General features: G+C 43.4%; 1 protein-coding gene across 1 annotated transcript; it reads right to left on the bottom strand.

The window, feature by feature from the left end:
• Positions 1–207: 207 nt before the first annotated feature.
• NEFM (neurofilament medium chain) lies at positions 208–4,969 on the bottom strand. The gene is made up of 3 exons (XM_052645313.1): positions 3,890–4,969; positions 3,026–3,150; positions 208–1,815 (listed from the first exon to the last, which is right to left on the bottom strand). The coding sequence occupies exons 1-3, from the start codon at positions 4,967–4,969 to the stop codon at positions 252–254; spliced, it is 2,769 nt and encodes a 922-aa protein (XP_052501273.1). The 3' UTR covers positions 208–251.
• Between the last annotated feature and the right edge of the window lie 9,451 nt (positions 4,970–14,420).

Raw genomic sequence — 14,420 nt, 5'->3', positions numbered from 1 at the left:
CGAGTGCCCCCCATTCCAACAGCTTAGGAAATTGGCCAATTCCCCAGGTACATACACTTATCATGCATTTGAATCACCCAAAGACTGGGGGTGGGGAGCACCCTGAGCTTGCATGCAGGTCCTTCATATTGCACAAAGTAAAATACAATGTCTGGAGCCCCCATGGGAGAACCCGTTCTGTTTTGAAGCTGTCAATCACATGCATTTTTGAAATTGTCTTATGGCTTAACCTTTTGCGATGGACTCAAATATTAGTCACTCTGGGTGACTTCCTTTACTATGGCGTGTGAAGTGACTTTCTCTACCTTTTTAGTAGACACTAGTTTCTCCTCAAAGGTTTCTTCATGCTCTTCGACCTTTTGAGTGACGGTTACAGATTTGGTGATATACTTGGTAGCACCATCTCCCCCCTCACTGGTGATTTTTTCTACCATTTTGGTTACCACCACTTTCTCCTCACTTTTATCACCGCCCTTCTTTTCATCCACTGGGCTCACGTCTAGCCCGTTGGTGACGACTCCTTTCTCCTCTTCTCCCCCACTGCCTTTCTCCTTAGTTTCCTGTTCTTCCTCCTTCCCCTCCACCTCCCCATTGATGGCTATGTCTTCCTTCCTGGATTCCTTCAAACCTCCCTCCTCCTTCCCTCCCACCTCTTCCACTTTCTCCTTCTCTTTCTCCTGTGGCTTCTCCTCCTCTTTGGCTTCCTTCTCGGGGCTCACCTTTACTGGTTTGGCGGGTACCTCCTCCTTCACTGGGGACTCAGCCTTCACCGGGGACTCAGCCTTCTTCTTCTCTGGCACATCCTTTGCCTTCTCCTCCTTTTTCTCTGCCTTCTCTTCCTTGGGAGATTCCTTTGCTTCTTTCTTTTCTTCTTCCACCTTCTCCTTCTGTTCTCCTTTCTCAGCTCCAGCTTCTGCTTTGGGTTTCGCTTCCTCCACGGGTGATTTTGCCGCTGGGGACTTTGCTGCTGGGGACTTTGCCGTTGGGGACTTTGACACTGGGGACTTTGACACTGGGGACTTTGCCGTTGGGGATTTTGCTGTTGGGGACTTTGCCTCTGGGGATTTTGCTGTTGGGGACTTTGCCTCTGGGGACTTGGCCGGCGGGGACTTTGCCTCTGGGGACTTGGCCGGCGGGGACTTTGTTGTCGGGGACTTGGCCACTGGGGACTTGGCTTTCTCTGGCTTCTCCACCTTGGCTTCTGCCACCAGCTCCTCCTTTGGAGCCACTTCTTCAGCCTTTTCCTCCGTTTTCTTTTCCTCCTTAGCTTCAGCGGCAGCTTCCTCTCCTTCCCCCGCAGCCTCTGTTTCTCCTTCCTCTTCTTGCTCACCTTCCTCTTTTTCACTAGAACCTTCCTTCTCAGATCCTCCTTCCTCAGCTTGGTCTGACTTAGCAGCCTCCTCTTCCTCTTCCTCTTGGCCCTCTTCCTCCTCCTTTTCTCCTTCCTCTTCTTTAAGTTCAGGTGCAGTAGCTTTCACTGGAGACTTTTTGGCAGCGACAACTTCTTCTTCGGCTTCTTCTTTCTCCTCCTTTCCTTCAGCCTCCTCTTCCTTGACCTCCTCTTTCATGGAAACGGCCAGTTCCTCGGTGATGGCCGTCAGGGCTTCCTCCATTTCTGATTTCTCATCTTCCACTTTGGTTTCTTCTATGATCTCCTCAACAAATTTGTGTTGGACCTTTAACTTGGGAGCCTCTACCTTGGTTTTCTGAATCTTACTGGATATGGCGATGGAGGGCTGTCGGTGTGTGTACAGCGGCCCAGTGATGCTTCCTGCGAATGTGCTAAATCTGGTCTCTTCACCCTCCAGGAGTTTCCTAAGGAGAGAGTCAAAGAGGACAAAAGGTAATTAAAATCTCACTGGGCCTTGCGACCTTCAGTCATGTATAAGGTGGTAGGTGTAAGGATACCTTTGAATAAACAGAATCACATGACAGAATACTTTCATTTCACTAGTCCGCTGTGTCATATTAAATGACAGAGAAGGATCTTCAGGGACAATCAGCCAATCACTCGGTGCAGTAACTAACCACACCCAAAGTCCACTCCCTACCCCTGACTACTAACTCTCAGCTCTGCCTCAGTCCTCATTTGGTGCAATACGAATATGCCGATAAGCTCCCCAGAGGCTCCCCAAAAGCCCCTTAAAGTCACCTTCTTGAGCATTTGGACTTTCAGGTGTATATGAAACATCTTTTAACAAATATAATATTCAAAAAATTTACAAAGCTATTTAGAATACATCAGAATTCAGGCTATATATGTCATAGCTAGGTGATAATATATATGTATTATATAAATTAGTCTAATTTTAATCATAAAGTGTCTATTTTATGTAATTTTTCACCTTTCCTGAAAACTTAGATGGCTCTGAGTTGAGTGTAATTTATTCTTGTAATATGAATGACTTTAATGGGGAAAATAAGACTGTTCAGCCAAGAATTTTCCCCTATGAACTTAACAGCAAGGTGACATCAGTTTATATATATATATAAATCTCTTCTCCTTTTCTGGATGTCTATCTATCTAGATCTAGAAATAGAAGTCTGAATAAAAAATATATATTCTACCAATCATATTTATTCCAAGCCAGATGATGGAAATAGTAAACTGTGACTAAGAAAGGGATAAATGAAATGTCCTGGTGTTTGTCCTTGACATCATAAAGTTGAAAAATTGAAAGCACTAGAGAAAAATAGTAAAAAAAATTAAAACTTTTTATTTCAAATATTCGGAAAGTATTTTTCACTAAAATAAAAAAGGTTAAGCATAAGCACTGAAATTAATCGGCGCTCTTCCTCAAAACACTTTTTATTCAAATACATTATTTTAACTGTTTACTTCTTTTTTAAGCTGCATAAAAGTTGCAATTTTTTAGAGTAACTACTTATTAATTAAGAAAGAAAACCAGGCACTGAGTTAAGATTCCTGCAACCTACTTGCTTTAACTTAAGTGATGAAGGTTCTGCCAACATGGCCTCTGCAGTGCGGCTCGTACTTTGGCCACGTCCGCAGTGAACACCCTACCTGTATGCGGCGATCTCAATATCCAGAGCCATCTTGACGTTGAGGAGATCCTGGTATTCTCGCAGATGACGAGCCATTTCCCACTTTGTGCCCCGAAGCTCATTTTCCAGCTGCTGGATGGTGTCCTGAAACCGACACAGCCACAAAATCATCCTTCCAAACAGCCACTTCTTTCGCAAAACACTTGCTACGCCCTCCAGCTTCCTCCCCTCCCTCGACTCCCTCCAGCTTGGCGTACTTCGGCTACTACTGCCAGATCCCGTCCCCGCTTAAAATAAACATCTAAGGAACTGAGAAACAAACAGAATCAATAAGACAATTAGACGTTTCCCGGGCGTCACGCACTAGGACCAGTGGATCTAGAACGTCTCAGCAGGAAACAAACATCCATGGGGAACCCCCCACGGCTGATCTGGCCCTTCCCATCTTAGCCCTTTGGGCTGAAATCAATTTTGGGAATTCTTCCGATCGCAGCTGGAAAAGTTGAGAATACATGAGTTTCTTCACACCTCTCCTAAAGTTGCTGCTTTATCAACTACCCCAATGTATACCTCCTACTTGAAACTCGCAAGCGTGCAAAACTAGAACTTCCGAGGAAAAGAAGCATGTTTTGGAAAAGGCCGAGGCTCTTAGAGCTGTGGATGGTGTGCGGGGGAGGAGTGCGGAGGGAGCGCGCGGAGGGGGCGCGAAGGGGCGAGGGAGCTTTGAGCTTCCAACCTGGCTCTGCGGCGAGCGCGCGCGCGCGCGCACTGGCTAGCGGCCGCTAGGGAGCGCGGCGGAGAGCTCGGCGGGGCGCGGGCCTGAGTGTCGGGGGCGCGCGGCGCTGGCGCTGGCGCAGGCTGGCCGCGCAGCCGCGGTTCCTACCTGGTAGCTGCTAAGGTCGTGGTTGTGGCGCTCCTCGATGTCGCTGAGCTGCCGCTCCAGGGACTCCTTGGTGCCGCGCACTGACTCGAGCTCGATGCTCTTGGACTGCAGCTGGCGCCGGTACTCGGCGATCTCTTCCTTGGCGGAGCGGATGGCTTCCTTGTTCTGCTCGGCCGCCTCGGTGAGCTTGGCGTAGCGGCACTTAAACCACTCTTCGGCCTGGTGCATGTTCTGGTCGGAGTGACACTCGAGCTGGGAGCGGATCTCTTTCAGCGCCGTCGAGATGTCCGTCTTCAGGTAGTCTTTGCGCTCCACGGTGATGTGTGACGCTTGGATCTGGGCCAGCAGGTCGGCCACCTCCTCCTCGTGATTGCTCCGCAGGAAGGCCACCTCATCCTGCAGCGACTGCACCTTCTTGTCCAGCTCCACCTTGACCAGCGACGACTCCTCGATATCTTTGCGCAGCGCGCGGATGGCCGCCTCGGTGTCGTCGCGCAGCCGTGCCTCCTCCTCGAAGCGCTCCTTGAGCCGGTGGATGTCCTCTTCCAGGTGGTCCGAGTCCAGCTGTACCTGAGCCTTCTCGTGGTTCACCATCTCCAGAGTGGCGCGTAGCTCGCGGATTTCCTGGTCGTACGCGTCGCCCAGCTGGGCGTGCGAGGCCTGCTTCTGCCGCAGCGCCTGGATCTCCGCCTCGATCTCCTTGTTTTGCTGCTCCAGGTAGTGGACCTTCTCGATGTAGCCCGCGAAGCGGTCGTTCAGCCCCTGCAGCTGCTCCTTCTCGTTGGAGCGGGACAGCTTGTAGTCGCCGCCCGGCCCAGAACCGCCGTTAAGCAGAGACGAGGACTGGCTGAAGTCGAGGCTGCTCTCGGCCGAGCTGAGCATGGCGGAGCTGTAGGTGAGGCGCGGGGCCAGCGCGCTGCGCTTGTAGGAGGAGGACACGGTGCTGGGCGAGCCGCGGGACCACGACTGCGAGCGGAAGCCGCTGGACGGGGAGCCGCTGATGCGGCTGAAGCTCGAGCGGGTTTCGGTCACCCGCCGGTAGGCGGACGGGTTGCCCAGCGAGTCCAACGTGTAGCTCATCTTGGAGGCCTCGGGGTGTGTGGCTGTCACAGCGTTCTGCTGGCCTCGCCGCAGCCCATTTATAGCCGCGGCGGCTGGTCCCCGGGCCAGGGCCCCGCCCCGTGGAGGCGGCGGCCGAGAAGGCGGGGACTGCGGGCACCCGGCCGGGAGAGGAGGGGGAGGATGGGGGGTGAAGAGAGCCCAGCAGTGATTCAGCGCCCGCTCCACGTGGGCCCACGCCGCATCGGACCCTGGACTTCACTGCCTTGGGCCCGGCCCCTCCCCCCAGCTCTTCTTTCGGTGCCAGACCACCTGTCTTTCCCCGAGTCCCCCTCTCCATTTCTCTTCACCTTCAGATTGCATTTTACACCCTCGGTGGGAATATTCACCCAAAGTGCTTTCTTTGTTTAGTCACTCTCCCGCCGTTCGGGCAGCTTTTCTAACGACCCCCTGGCCACCTTTTTTTTTTTTTTTTTCTTTTTTCCCGCTTCTGCACTCTTATCCTCATACTTTTCTCTTCTTTTGCCCCTTCTCTCTTACTTTTTTCTTTACCCATATTCTGTGCTTAATCACTTCCCCCTGTTTTTGGCATCTCTTCGCCCTCCCACTTTAAGCCTTCTTTAGCTCCACTCACTCCTCCCTTCTTTCAGAGCCCCTTCCTCCTGGACCTTTTTTCCCCCCCAGCCTTTCCCCCCACCTTCTCCCTCCTCCCCTCCCCCTTCCTCCCGCCCCTCCTCCAGCCTCGTCGCCCCTTGCCTCCCTTCCCTTCCCCCACTCCCTGACTTAAAGCAGCCCGAGATGAGCGCAGGCCCCGAGTTGGGCCTAGAAGAGAAAAACAAAAAGACTTTGAGGAACGGTCAGCCTGAAGTCTTCGGGAAGGGGACAAAGCGGATGGGCTGGGGTATTTATTTGTTATAAAAGTGGGATAAGGCGCTGCATTCTGCTTAACGTTTGGGGGACGTCCGCAACTTCCGCAGGGGCAGAAGGTAAGGCGCTTGTGTTCGCTATGGCGCCGGCAGCACCAAGGACAGCGCCCAGCACGGCTTGCTGGAAGATTCAGCCGCCCTGGGGGTTTGTCGCCCAGCATTGCTAGTCTGGTTAGGTTGGCGGGGGTTTCCTCCCTGCTTTCTATAGTAGTAAATACGGTTAAAAGCCAGTTCGTAGTGACTCTGTTTGAAGGAGCCAAACTGGTATCGTACGTAAAGATCTCTCTGCAATGCAGGGTTGGCACAGAACAGACTGCAGATTTGAAAACAAAATTCTTTAAAATCAGGTAACAGAGATAATATACTTGTAGCCAAGTTTGAGTTTTCTAACATATGATGGAAGCAGGAAATCAAGACATACGGGACTTGAAATTTGAAGGTCAAGTACTTTTTGGAAAGGGGAATTTGAAATCTGTTGAGATGAAAAGTCCAGGGGAATATAGTTTATGATAAGTTTGAACAGAAGCAATTGCTTTGTCATCTTTCTGTTCAGTAGTCCCTGTATGTAACTGCCATGACTGAAAAGCACTGAGTTAATTTCAAATTAATCGGAAAGTTCCCAAACGGATTCACCACAACTTTGAATAAAACCAGATTTTTCCCTTACATTTAGATTTTAGTGACTGATTTGCTATAGATTATCTATATTTTTAAACATGTTTACTTAAATAAGAAACCTACACAGACTTCCCGCTGTCTGGTGCACTGCTAACTGTTAAAATGTCCCTTTATTTTGCATTGTGCTTTGGGGGTAATTCAGAGTAAAAAAAGTTCAGAATACTGCAAGACAAAGTGAAGTGTAGAATGCCAGTTTAATAACCATGCTTGCTGGGACCACAGGCATAAGTGACTGCCTGCAAAATGCTTTGCTAAGAACAAACCCATTGCTTGTGAAAAGTCGAGACCCCAGACTTCAGTGTATTTTGTTTCACAGCATGCTTTCTCTAGTCCTTGTTTTATTAAGTGATGAGGTCCTCTTAGTAAGTAATCAGAAAAAGCTTAGGTTTCTGGAGGTTTTTACTTTTATAAGATCTCTTGGTCTTTTTGTATTTTAAAATAGAATGGGTTAATTCAGGGAATTTCTTTTGGCATATTAATGTGAAACTGCAGCACTGCAGGTCCTGTGAGGAGAGGGTGTTCTAGTTTGCTAAGAGAGAGGTTATCTTTCAAGCAAAGAGAGCCTGTGTATCAAGCTGTTGGGAGAGAGAGGTGACAGCAGAATGAGGGGACTGACTGGTGAATATTGCAAGAAGATTTTCTGGCTTCAGAGGGATAAATTAAAAATAAAAAAAAAGAGAATTCCCTGTCCTGTAAAGTACTGCCAGTCTCCAGGTTGGACTCTGAGAGGTGTCATCAGATAAAGCTAAGCATTACTTGTGTAGTAATTATGCTTTATTTATATACTTGGTACTTTCTTATTAAAAAATATATAAACCCTTGTTAGTTTCCTGTCTCACATGCACTGAAAGCACTTTCTGCAGTGAGAGCAAATAGTTAACCGGCAGGCGGCTGCTGTTAGTTTTCTTTCAGGATTTTGAAAATGAGATGACTCTGCAGAGAGAAATTTACAAAGGAACACAAGTCTAGCTTCACAATTAGCCTGCTTTACCTTGTATCTAAGCTGGCTCAGAAACTGTTCAGCTTTTAACTGATGACAGAAGTAAGAAAGCCTTGTATACAAATGAAATAATGGCTAACTACTCAGGCTAAGTCCAGTTAGTGTCTGCAGCTTAAAATTGTAACTTCAGTGTCACAGGAAGTATTGCTCAGTCTGGCCATGAGATAACGCAGAGAATTATAACAGTCACCTTATCAAGGAAAAAATTTCCATGACTTAAAAAATACTTGTTCTGAGGACCTGCTGGAAACTATACTGTTCTGAGCACAGGAAACTATACTCAGTATTTTCTAATAACGTATAAGGGGAAAGAATCTGAAAAAAATGGATGATATATATATATAACTGAATCACTTTGCTGTACACCTGAAACTAACACAGCATCGTAAATCAACGTACTTCATAAAAATGAATTAATTAATTAAAAAAGATTGATCCAGTTCCAGATTTAGCAAAAAGTTGTATTTTACATCAGACTTTTCACTTTAATCACTCTTTCTGAAGGTGACTTGAAGGTTATGCTGGTCAGTGAATTTACTATATAAACTTTTTAAAAAAAAGTTATGACATTCTTTTTCCCCTCTTTGTCTCATGTTTTTGAAGAACATTGACTACCTTAATATTTTATATAGAAAGAAATGTAAGCTTTTGCATTTTTTACCTTAATGACATTCACTAAGGCTACGGAATCTCCTGAAATTATTAACAAGAGAGAAAAGAAGCATAAGGAGTTATTTGAATTTACAAATTGTTGAGTCTGACAATAATCGTTTTATAATTTATTCTAAACAAGAAGTTACATGTGATTTAGATAAAAGACATTTTAAATGAAATTATATCTGGGTTGCTGTACCAGTAGCTACACTGTATTTTGAATCGATTTCTTTCCATAGAGAAATACACAGCATGCTATGTGTTCCTTCTGTAGGTAAAGTGAAAATGTTGACTTTATAATTAAGAGATAGCTATTGTGACGTCTTATCTAATGATAATGGAGAAATATTCTTTGCATAAGGGGTTTATTCTTTGGGTCAAAAATAAGGTTAGGAAAATAAGAAGTTGGACATTTTCTTCCTCCTTGGTACATTTCCTTCCATTTTAAAGAGTATGTTTTTGAGACACAAAAATTTAAGGAGGATGTGAGGACTGGCCAACAAGCAAGATGCTTCGGATGGAAGACACCACTGTGAAAGTGGTGGGCTGAATCTATTTCAGACTAGATGATCTGGACCTTGTCCCAATTTGCTGTGATGTCTTGAATCTTGTCCTTTTGCCTGGAATCTGATTCTAGAACTCATGATAAGTAATTTTTTAAATAAATTGTCCTTTGCTGATTGTTTCAGGGCTTGTTGATGTAGGAAACTCGGGACTGAGTCCCTTGGGGTGGAACACAGGCAAAGTGAAAACTATAATACTTTTTTCTACTGGAGCCTTGGAATGTCAGACTTGAAAAGCAGCCTGGACTCTTGGTCTTTTTTGATTTGAAATGTTGAGAGCAAAATAAAAATATCCTCAAGGAGGAAGCTGTTTCTTGCCAAGAATTGGGACATATATATCCCTATTGTCTTTAATTAAAACAATTTCATCTGAAACACAGGGTCCTTTTTCTAACACTAAGCACTGAAATGGTGTTTGTTTTGTTTTCCTGGACAAATATATATATATTTTTTTCTTTGAACACTGCCTTGTATTTCTGTGAGTGACTGCTTTTATGAAAAGTTAATTTAAGTATATATAAAATTAAAAATATTTTATATCTTTCTGTTGTTCCAAGTATAAGCTTAATCAGTTTTGAAATTCTATATCAGAAAATGTCTTGTTTTATGGGGGAAAGACTTAGTTTTCAGCTTTAATATAGCTTGCTGATTTTTTTTTTTTTTTTGCTGTGTAATGCCTTCACCTTACCACCGGGAAACAGTTTTGTGAAAGCCAGAAGAAAAGGACTTAGAATTTTAAAAGAGTATTTGAGGTAGCTTTCTTAAAAGTGAATCTAAAAATAAGTTAAGTAGATGCCTAATGAAATAGCATTGTTGTATTCATTTTCAGCATGCTTTTAATGGGTAGTGTTGGCTTTACCGATCAAACGGCAGATCTTGTAATATGCACTTGAATTTTTAAAACCCTGCATTGCATGTAACTTTGCACCAGTGCAGCCGTGTAGTATTTATGGTATATTTTATCCCTAGCTTACGGAGGCTTGTCTTAACAAGAGGCATATTTCTTTTATTAGAAACTCTTAATTAAAATGAACCTTGTAAAACTGAAGTAGATCAATGATCTATTATCTTTGAACAAATTTATGAGAAGACCTAAGCCCAGGACATAAATTCAAATAGCAGCCTCACCTAACAAGTCTTATTGTCCCAGGACTGGATTCTTTCTCCATGATCTTAGCGATTCTAAAAAAGCAGTATTCTTTCATTATCCTCAGGAAATGGACTTCTTGTCACAGGCATCTCTTTTCACTTAGATTGTCAAGAGTCTCATAATATTTTAAAATACTTTAACTCACTTTTTTGGTTAAAATTAACTTATACTTGTAGAAATTTAAAATTCAGAGAAATAATAATTGAAGTATTTTCTTCTAGTTTTTCCTCTGTAATTTAAATATAGAGGGGATATTTCTGTTTATGGAATTTCATACCCTGCTTTATAAAGTAAATGTATCTCAATATGTAACTTACTATTTTAGAGGAAAGAATGTGGTTCTGTCTTGAGATCTGGGTTCTGGCTAAACAATGACTTTCATTTTCCTCTTTAAGAAAGGATTTAGATCAAGAATGATAACATAATAATAACAGTTAATAATATAAAAGTAATAATAATAGATCAGGATATCTAATTGGGTCTGAGTATTAATTTCTCTCTTTCTCTTTCTTTCTGTCTGCCTCTCCGTCTCCTTATTTATTGAGAGTCGTGTCATCATGAAGTTGGAGGCGGTGATGTGATAGTCAGAAATGGTGACCTGTAATCTGGCCTCGTCAGGTCTGAATACTGTATTCTTTGTATTCTAATGGTATCCTGAATCCCAAAGCCATCATCGTCATAATCACCACCATCAGATTCTATATGTGAATAACACTTTACATCAAAGAAGCAAAACATAACTATGTTATCTCATCTGGCCTGAGTATCAGGGATAGACAGGGTAGAACATAAATTATTATTTCCATTTTACAGTTGGTAAAACTGATGAAGAGATTTGTCCAAGGCTACATATCTGGTAAATGATGGAGCCAAAACTAGACCTCAGATTTATTTATTTATTTACTTCTTTTTAAACTGGAGTATAAAGCTTTGCAATGATGTGTTAGTTTCTGCTGTACAACAATGTGAATCAGCTCTAGGTATACATATATTCCCTCTCTCTAAAGCCTCCCTCCCACTCTTCCGATAGCAGGGCTAACCTAAAAAAAAATTTCTATTAGTAGGGCATCAAATCCAGTCTCCACCAGCATGAATGAAAATTAAAGGTAGGCAGATATTAGCAACATCAGCAACAATAACTGGTATTTATTAAGTGCTTACTAGGTGGCCAGCACTGTGCCAAGATTTTACTGGATTATCACACTTAACTATTGCAACAACCCTTTGAGGTGACACCATAATATCTCCATTTTGTGGGAAAATGCAACTGAGCACACAGGCATAGAGAGGCTAAGTGCCACACACAGCTAGATGTGGAATGAATCACTGAATGTCGGACTCTGCAGGAAAGGTGACCCTCACTGCAGTGTAATGCTACTTCAACATCCACACGGTCCATCTTAAGAATTTTCATTTAAAACTACTTACTGTTAGATCATATTGGGAAAACCAAGGACATACGCTTTGAATTCTTTTGCTGACTTTTCCACCCATTTATATAAATATGAAACATGTTAATATTTTTCAGATACCATTATTTCCTGCTTTGTGACTTTATTAAAAATATTAAAAATGAAAACTTCGGATTACTTGTCTTTTTTTCATCCTAGGTTACTTTGCTTCTATGTAGTTTGAAGGACATTTAGCTCATTCATTTTAGTCCTTGATCTGGTGGATAGTATCCTTAATCATTTATCTATTATTTTATCTAGTATCTATCATTCATGTTTACATGCACTTTTGGTTTAGTTTTTAGGAAGTTTTAATTTGTATTATACATTCATTTATCATATCATTCATTTGCTGTATAGCTATATACTTACATGGAGAAGGCAATGGCACGCCACTCCAGTACTCTTGCCTGGAAAATCCCATGGGTGGAGGAGCCTGCTGCAGTTCATGGGGTCGCAAAGAGTCGGACACGACTGAGCGACTTCACTTTCACTTTTCACTTTTATGCATTGGAGAAGGAAATGGCAACCCACTCCAGTGTTCTTGCCTGGAGAATCTCAGGGACGGGGGAGCCTGGTGGGCTGCTGTCTATGGGGTCGCACAGAGTCAGACACGGCTGAAGCGACTTAGCAGCAGTAGCAGCAGCATATACTTACATATGCTTAAATTGAAAATCTTTAATTGTTATGTGTTCACTATTTTTTGTAGATGTAAAAATTTAAAACCAAATCTACTTTGAGAAAACTAATAGTAAGCATTTGAATTTCAGCAGAAGAAATAGCTTGACCCCACAGTCTTCATCAGGGAAGACTTACAATGGAATGGCCGGCAGGGAAGCAGCTTTTTAAATCTACTAAATCAGTGAAGAGACAGCCATGAATAATTTTAAGTGAATCTCTTGATTATCTATTTCATATACTAAAATCATGCTTATATGACTGTATTTATATAGGTTGCCTGGAGACAAGTCAGCCTTAATCCATTTTTGTTATTTATGGGATAAAGTGTGCTCACTCACCCTTATTTTCATTTGTATAAATCTGCTTTGGCTTTTGCTGTATCATATAAGGTCAAAGAAGAGAACTATTTCCCATTTTTCCTAAACAAAAGTTGACCTTGAAAAGAAACAAAGTGTATCTTGTATTACTTATGATAGCAATCAGCTTCTAGATTCAGATTATATAAAATTATTAGGAACTGAATGCCTAGTGATGGAATTCTTCCTTAGCCACTGTGACTCAATACAGTTTGCTGTGTTTTCTCCTGCTTTCTGCCAGTCTACATGGTCCTTTCCTTCTGTCATGTTGATATACCTTGGAAATTTATTTTCTTGGAAACTCATAAGAGTGACAAGTGCACTTTAACACAGGATATGTGCATGTAATGATCAAGGCTTTAGGTGTTTATTGAAGATCCCACATCAATGAGAGCCTTCTGCTTCTGGGTTTCTGGTCTCATTTGTACTCCTATGACTTGGCTCTTGGAAACTTTCACTTCTCCAGATCTTTTTCATTTTTTTCCAGGGAAGGATTCTTCCTCTCCATTCCTGAGGCTATGTTTGTGGTCTGGTTAGGTACTACCACCTGCTGGACATTTAAATAATATCTCAACTCTCTCACTAAACTTAAAATTCCAAGGAATAGATAGCAAGTCTTGTATGTATTTTCAAGCCCCACAATGTTTTGACTTTTCACAATGTATAGGTTTCCCAGGTGGTGCAGTGGTAAAGAATCTGTCTGCCAGTGTAGAAGACACAAGAGATGTGGGTTCAATCCATGGGTAGGAAAAATTCCTAGAGTAGGAAATGGCAGCCCACTCCAGTATTCTCCCCTGGGAAATCCTATGGACAGAGGAGCCAGGTGAGCTACAGTCCATGGGATCACAACTAGTTGGATACAACTGAGCACACACACACACACACACACACACACACAATATTTTACCAATAATAGATGCCTAAATCAATGTTTATTGCATTAATGAGTAAATGAAATTCTACATTTTTTTTTTTCTTTCCAAAACTTGCTTCCAACAAACACTAGTCTCTTCAATACCAGGCACTGTGTTGGACGTTAGAGAGTGATATGAAAGACAAAACTCTAGCTTGGATAAACATATTCTTTAAAAATGTTTATTTATTTATTTGTTATTTGTCTGCACCAGGTCCTAGTTGTGGCACACGGGATAGGTAGTTGCAGCATGCAGGTCTAGTTCCTTGACCAGGGCTCAAACCTGGACCCCCCACACGGGAAGTGTGAATTTTTAGCCACTGGACCGCTAGGGGAGTCCCGAACACATTCTTTTTTGTTTGTTTTTGTTTTGTTGAGTGGCGTGTGGGATCTTAGTTCCCCAACAACAGATCGAACCTGTGACCCCTCTGTATGGAAGGCAGAGTCCTAACCACTGGACCATCGGGGGATTCACGGATGAATGCATTCCAATGGAGAATTCAGGCACATAAAGACGTAGTTACCATGGGGTAACTGTGGGGCCACTATCTTTCGCTATGCTGAGTGAGTGAGTGAAAGTCACTCAGGAGTGTCTGACTCTGCAACCCCAGGGACTGTAGCCCGCTAGACTCCTTGGTCCATGGAATTCCCCAAGCAAGAATACTGGAGTGGGTAGACATTTTCTTCACCAAGGGATCTTCCCAACCCAAGGATTGAACAGTGTATTCTTTACCATCTGAGCTACCAGGTAAGGCCTTAGTTATGCTAGAGATAAACAAAGTGGAGAGAAACAAAGTGTATCACGGGAACATGAGAGGATGAGCAACTAAACCAGTTGGTGATAAGGTTCGAAGAGCCTTGGGGAGAGCTTTCTGGTGGAGGTGACACCTGAGGTGAGTTTGGAGATATAAGAAGTGCTTAGATAAAGAAGGGGAGACAAGCAACCAAAGGCACTGGAGTGAGGGCAGGATCAGTGCGCTCAACGAACTGTGAGTAGAATTAGGGGGAGCCTACAACTTTGGCTGGAGGGGAGGGAATGCAGCCTGGATAGAGAGATAGAGTTGTATAACACAGCCTGGAGAAAGGCAGATACAGTCCAG

The sequence above is a fragment of the Budorcas taxicolor genome, chromosome 8, assembly GCF_023091745.1.
Source record: "Budorcas taxicolor isolate Tak-1 chromosome 8, Takin1.1, whole genome shotgun sequence".
Lineage (NCBI taxonomy): Eukaryota > Metazoa > Chordata > Mammalia > Artiodactyla > Bovidae > Budorcas > Budorcas taxicolor.
This window is presented reverse-complemented; position numbering and strand designations above follow the sequence as displayed.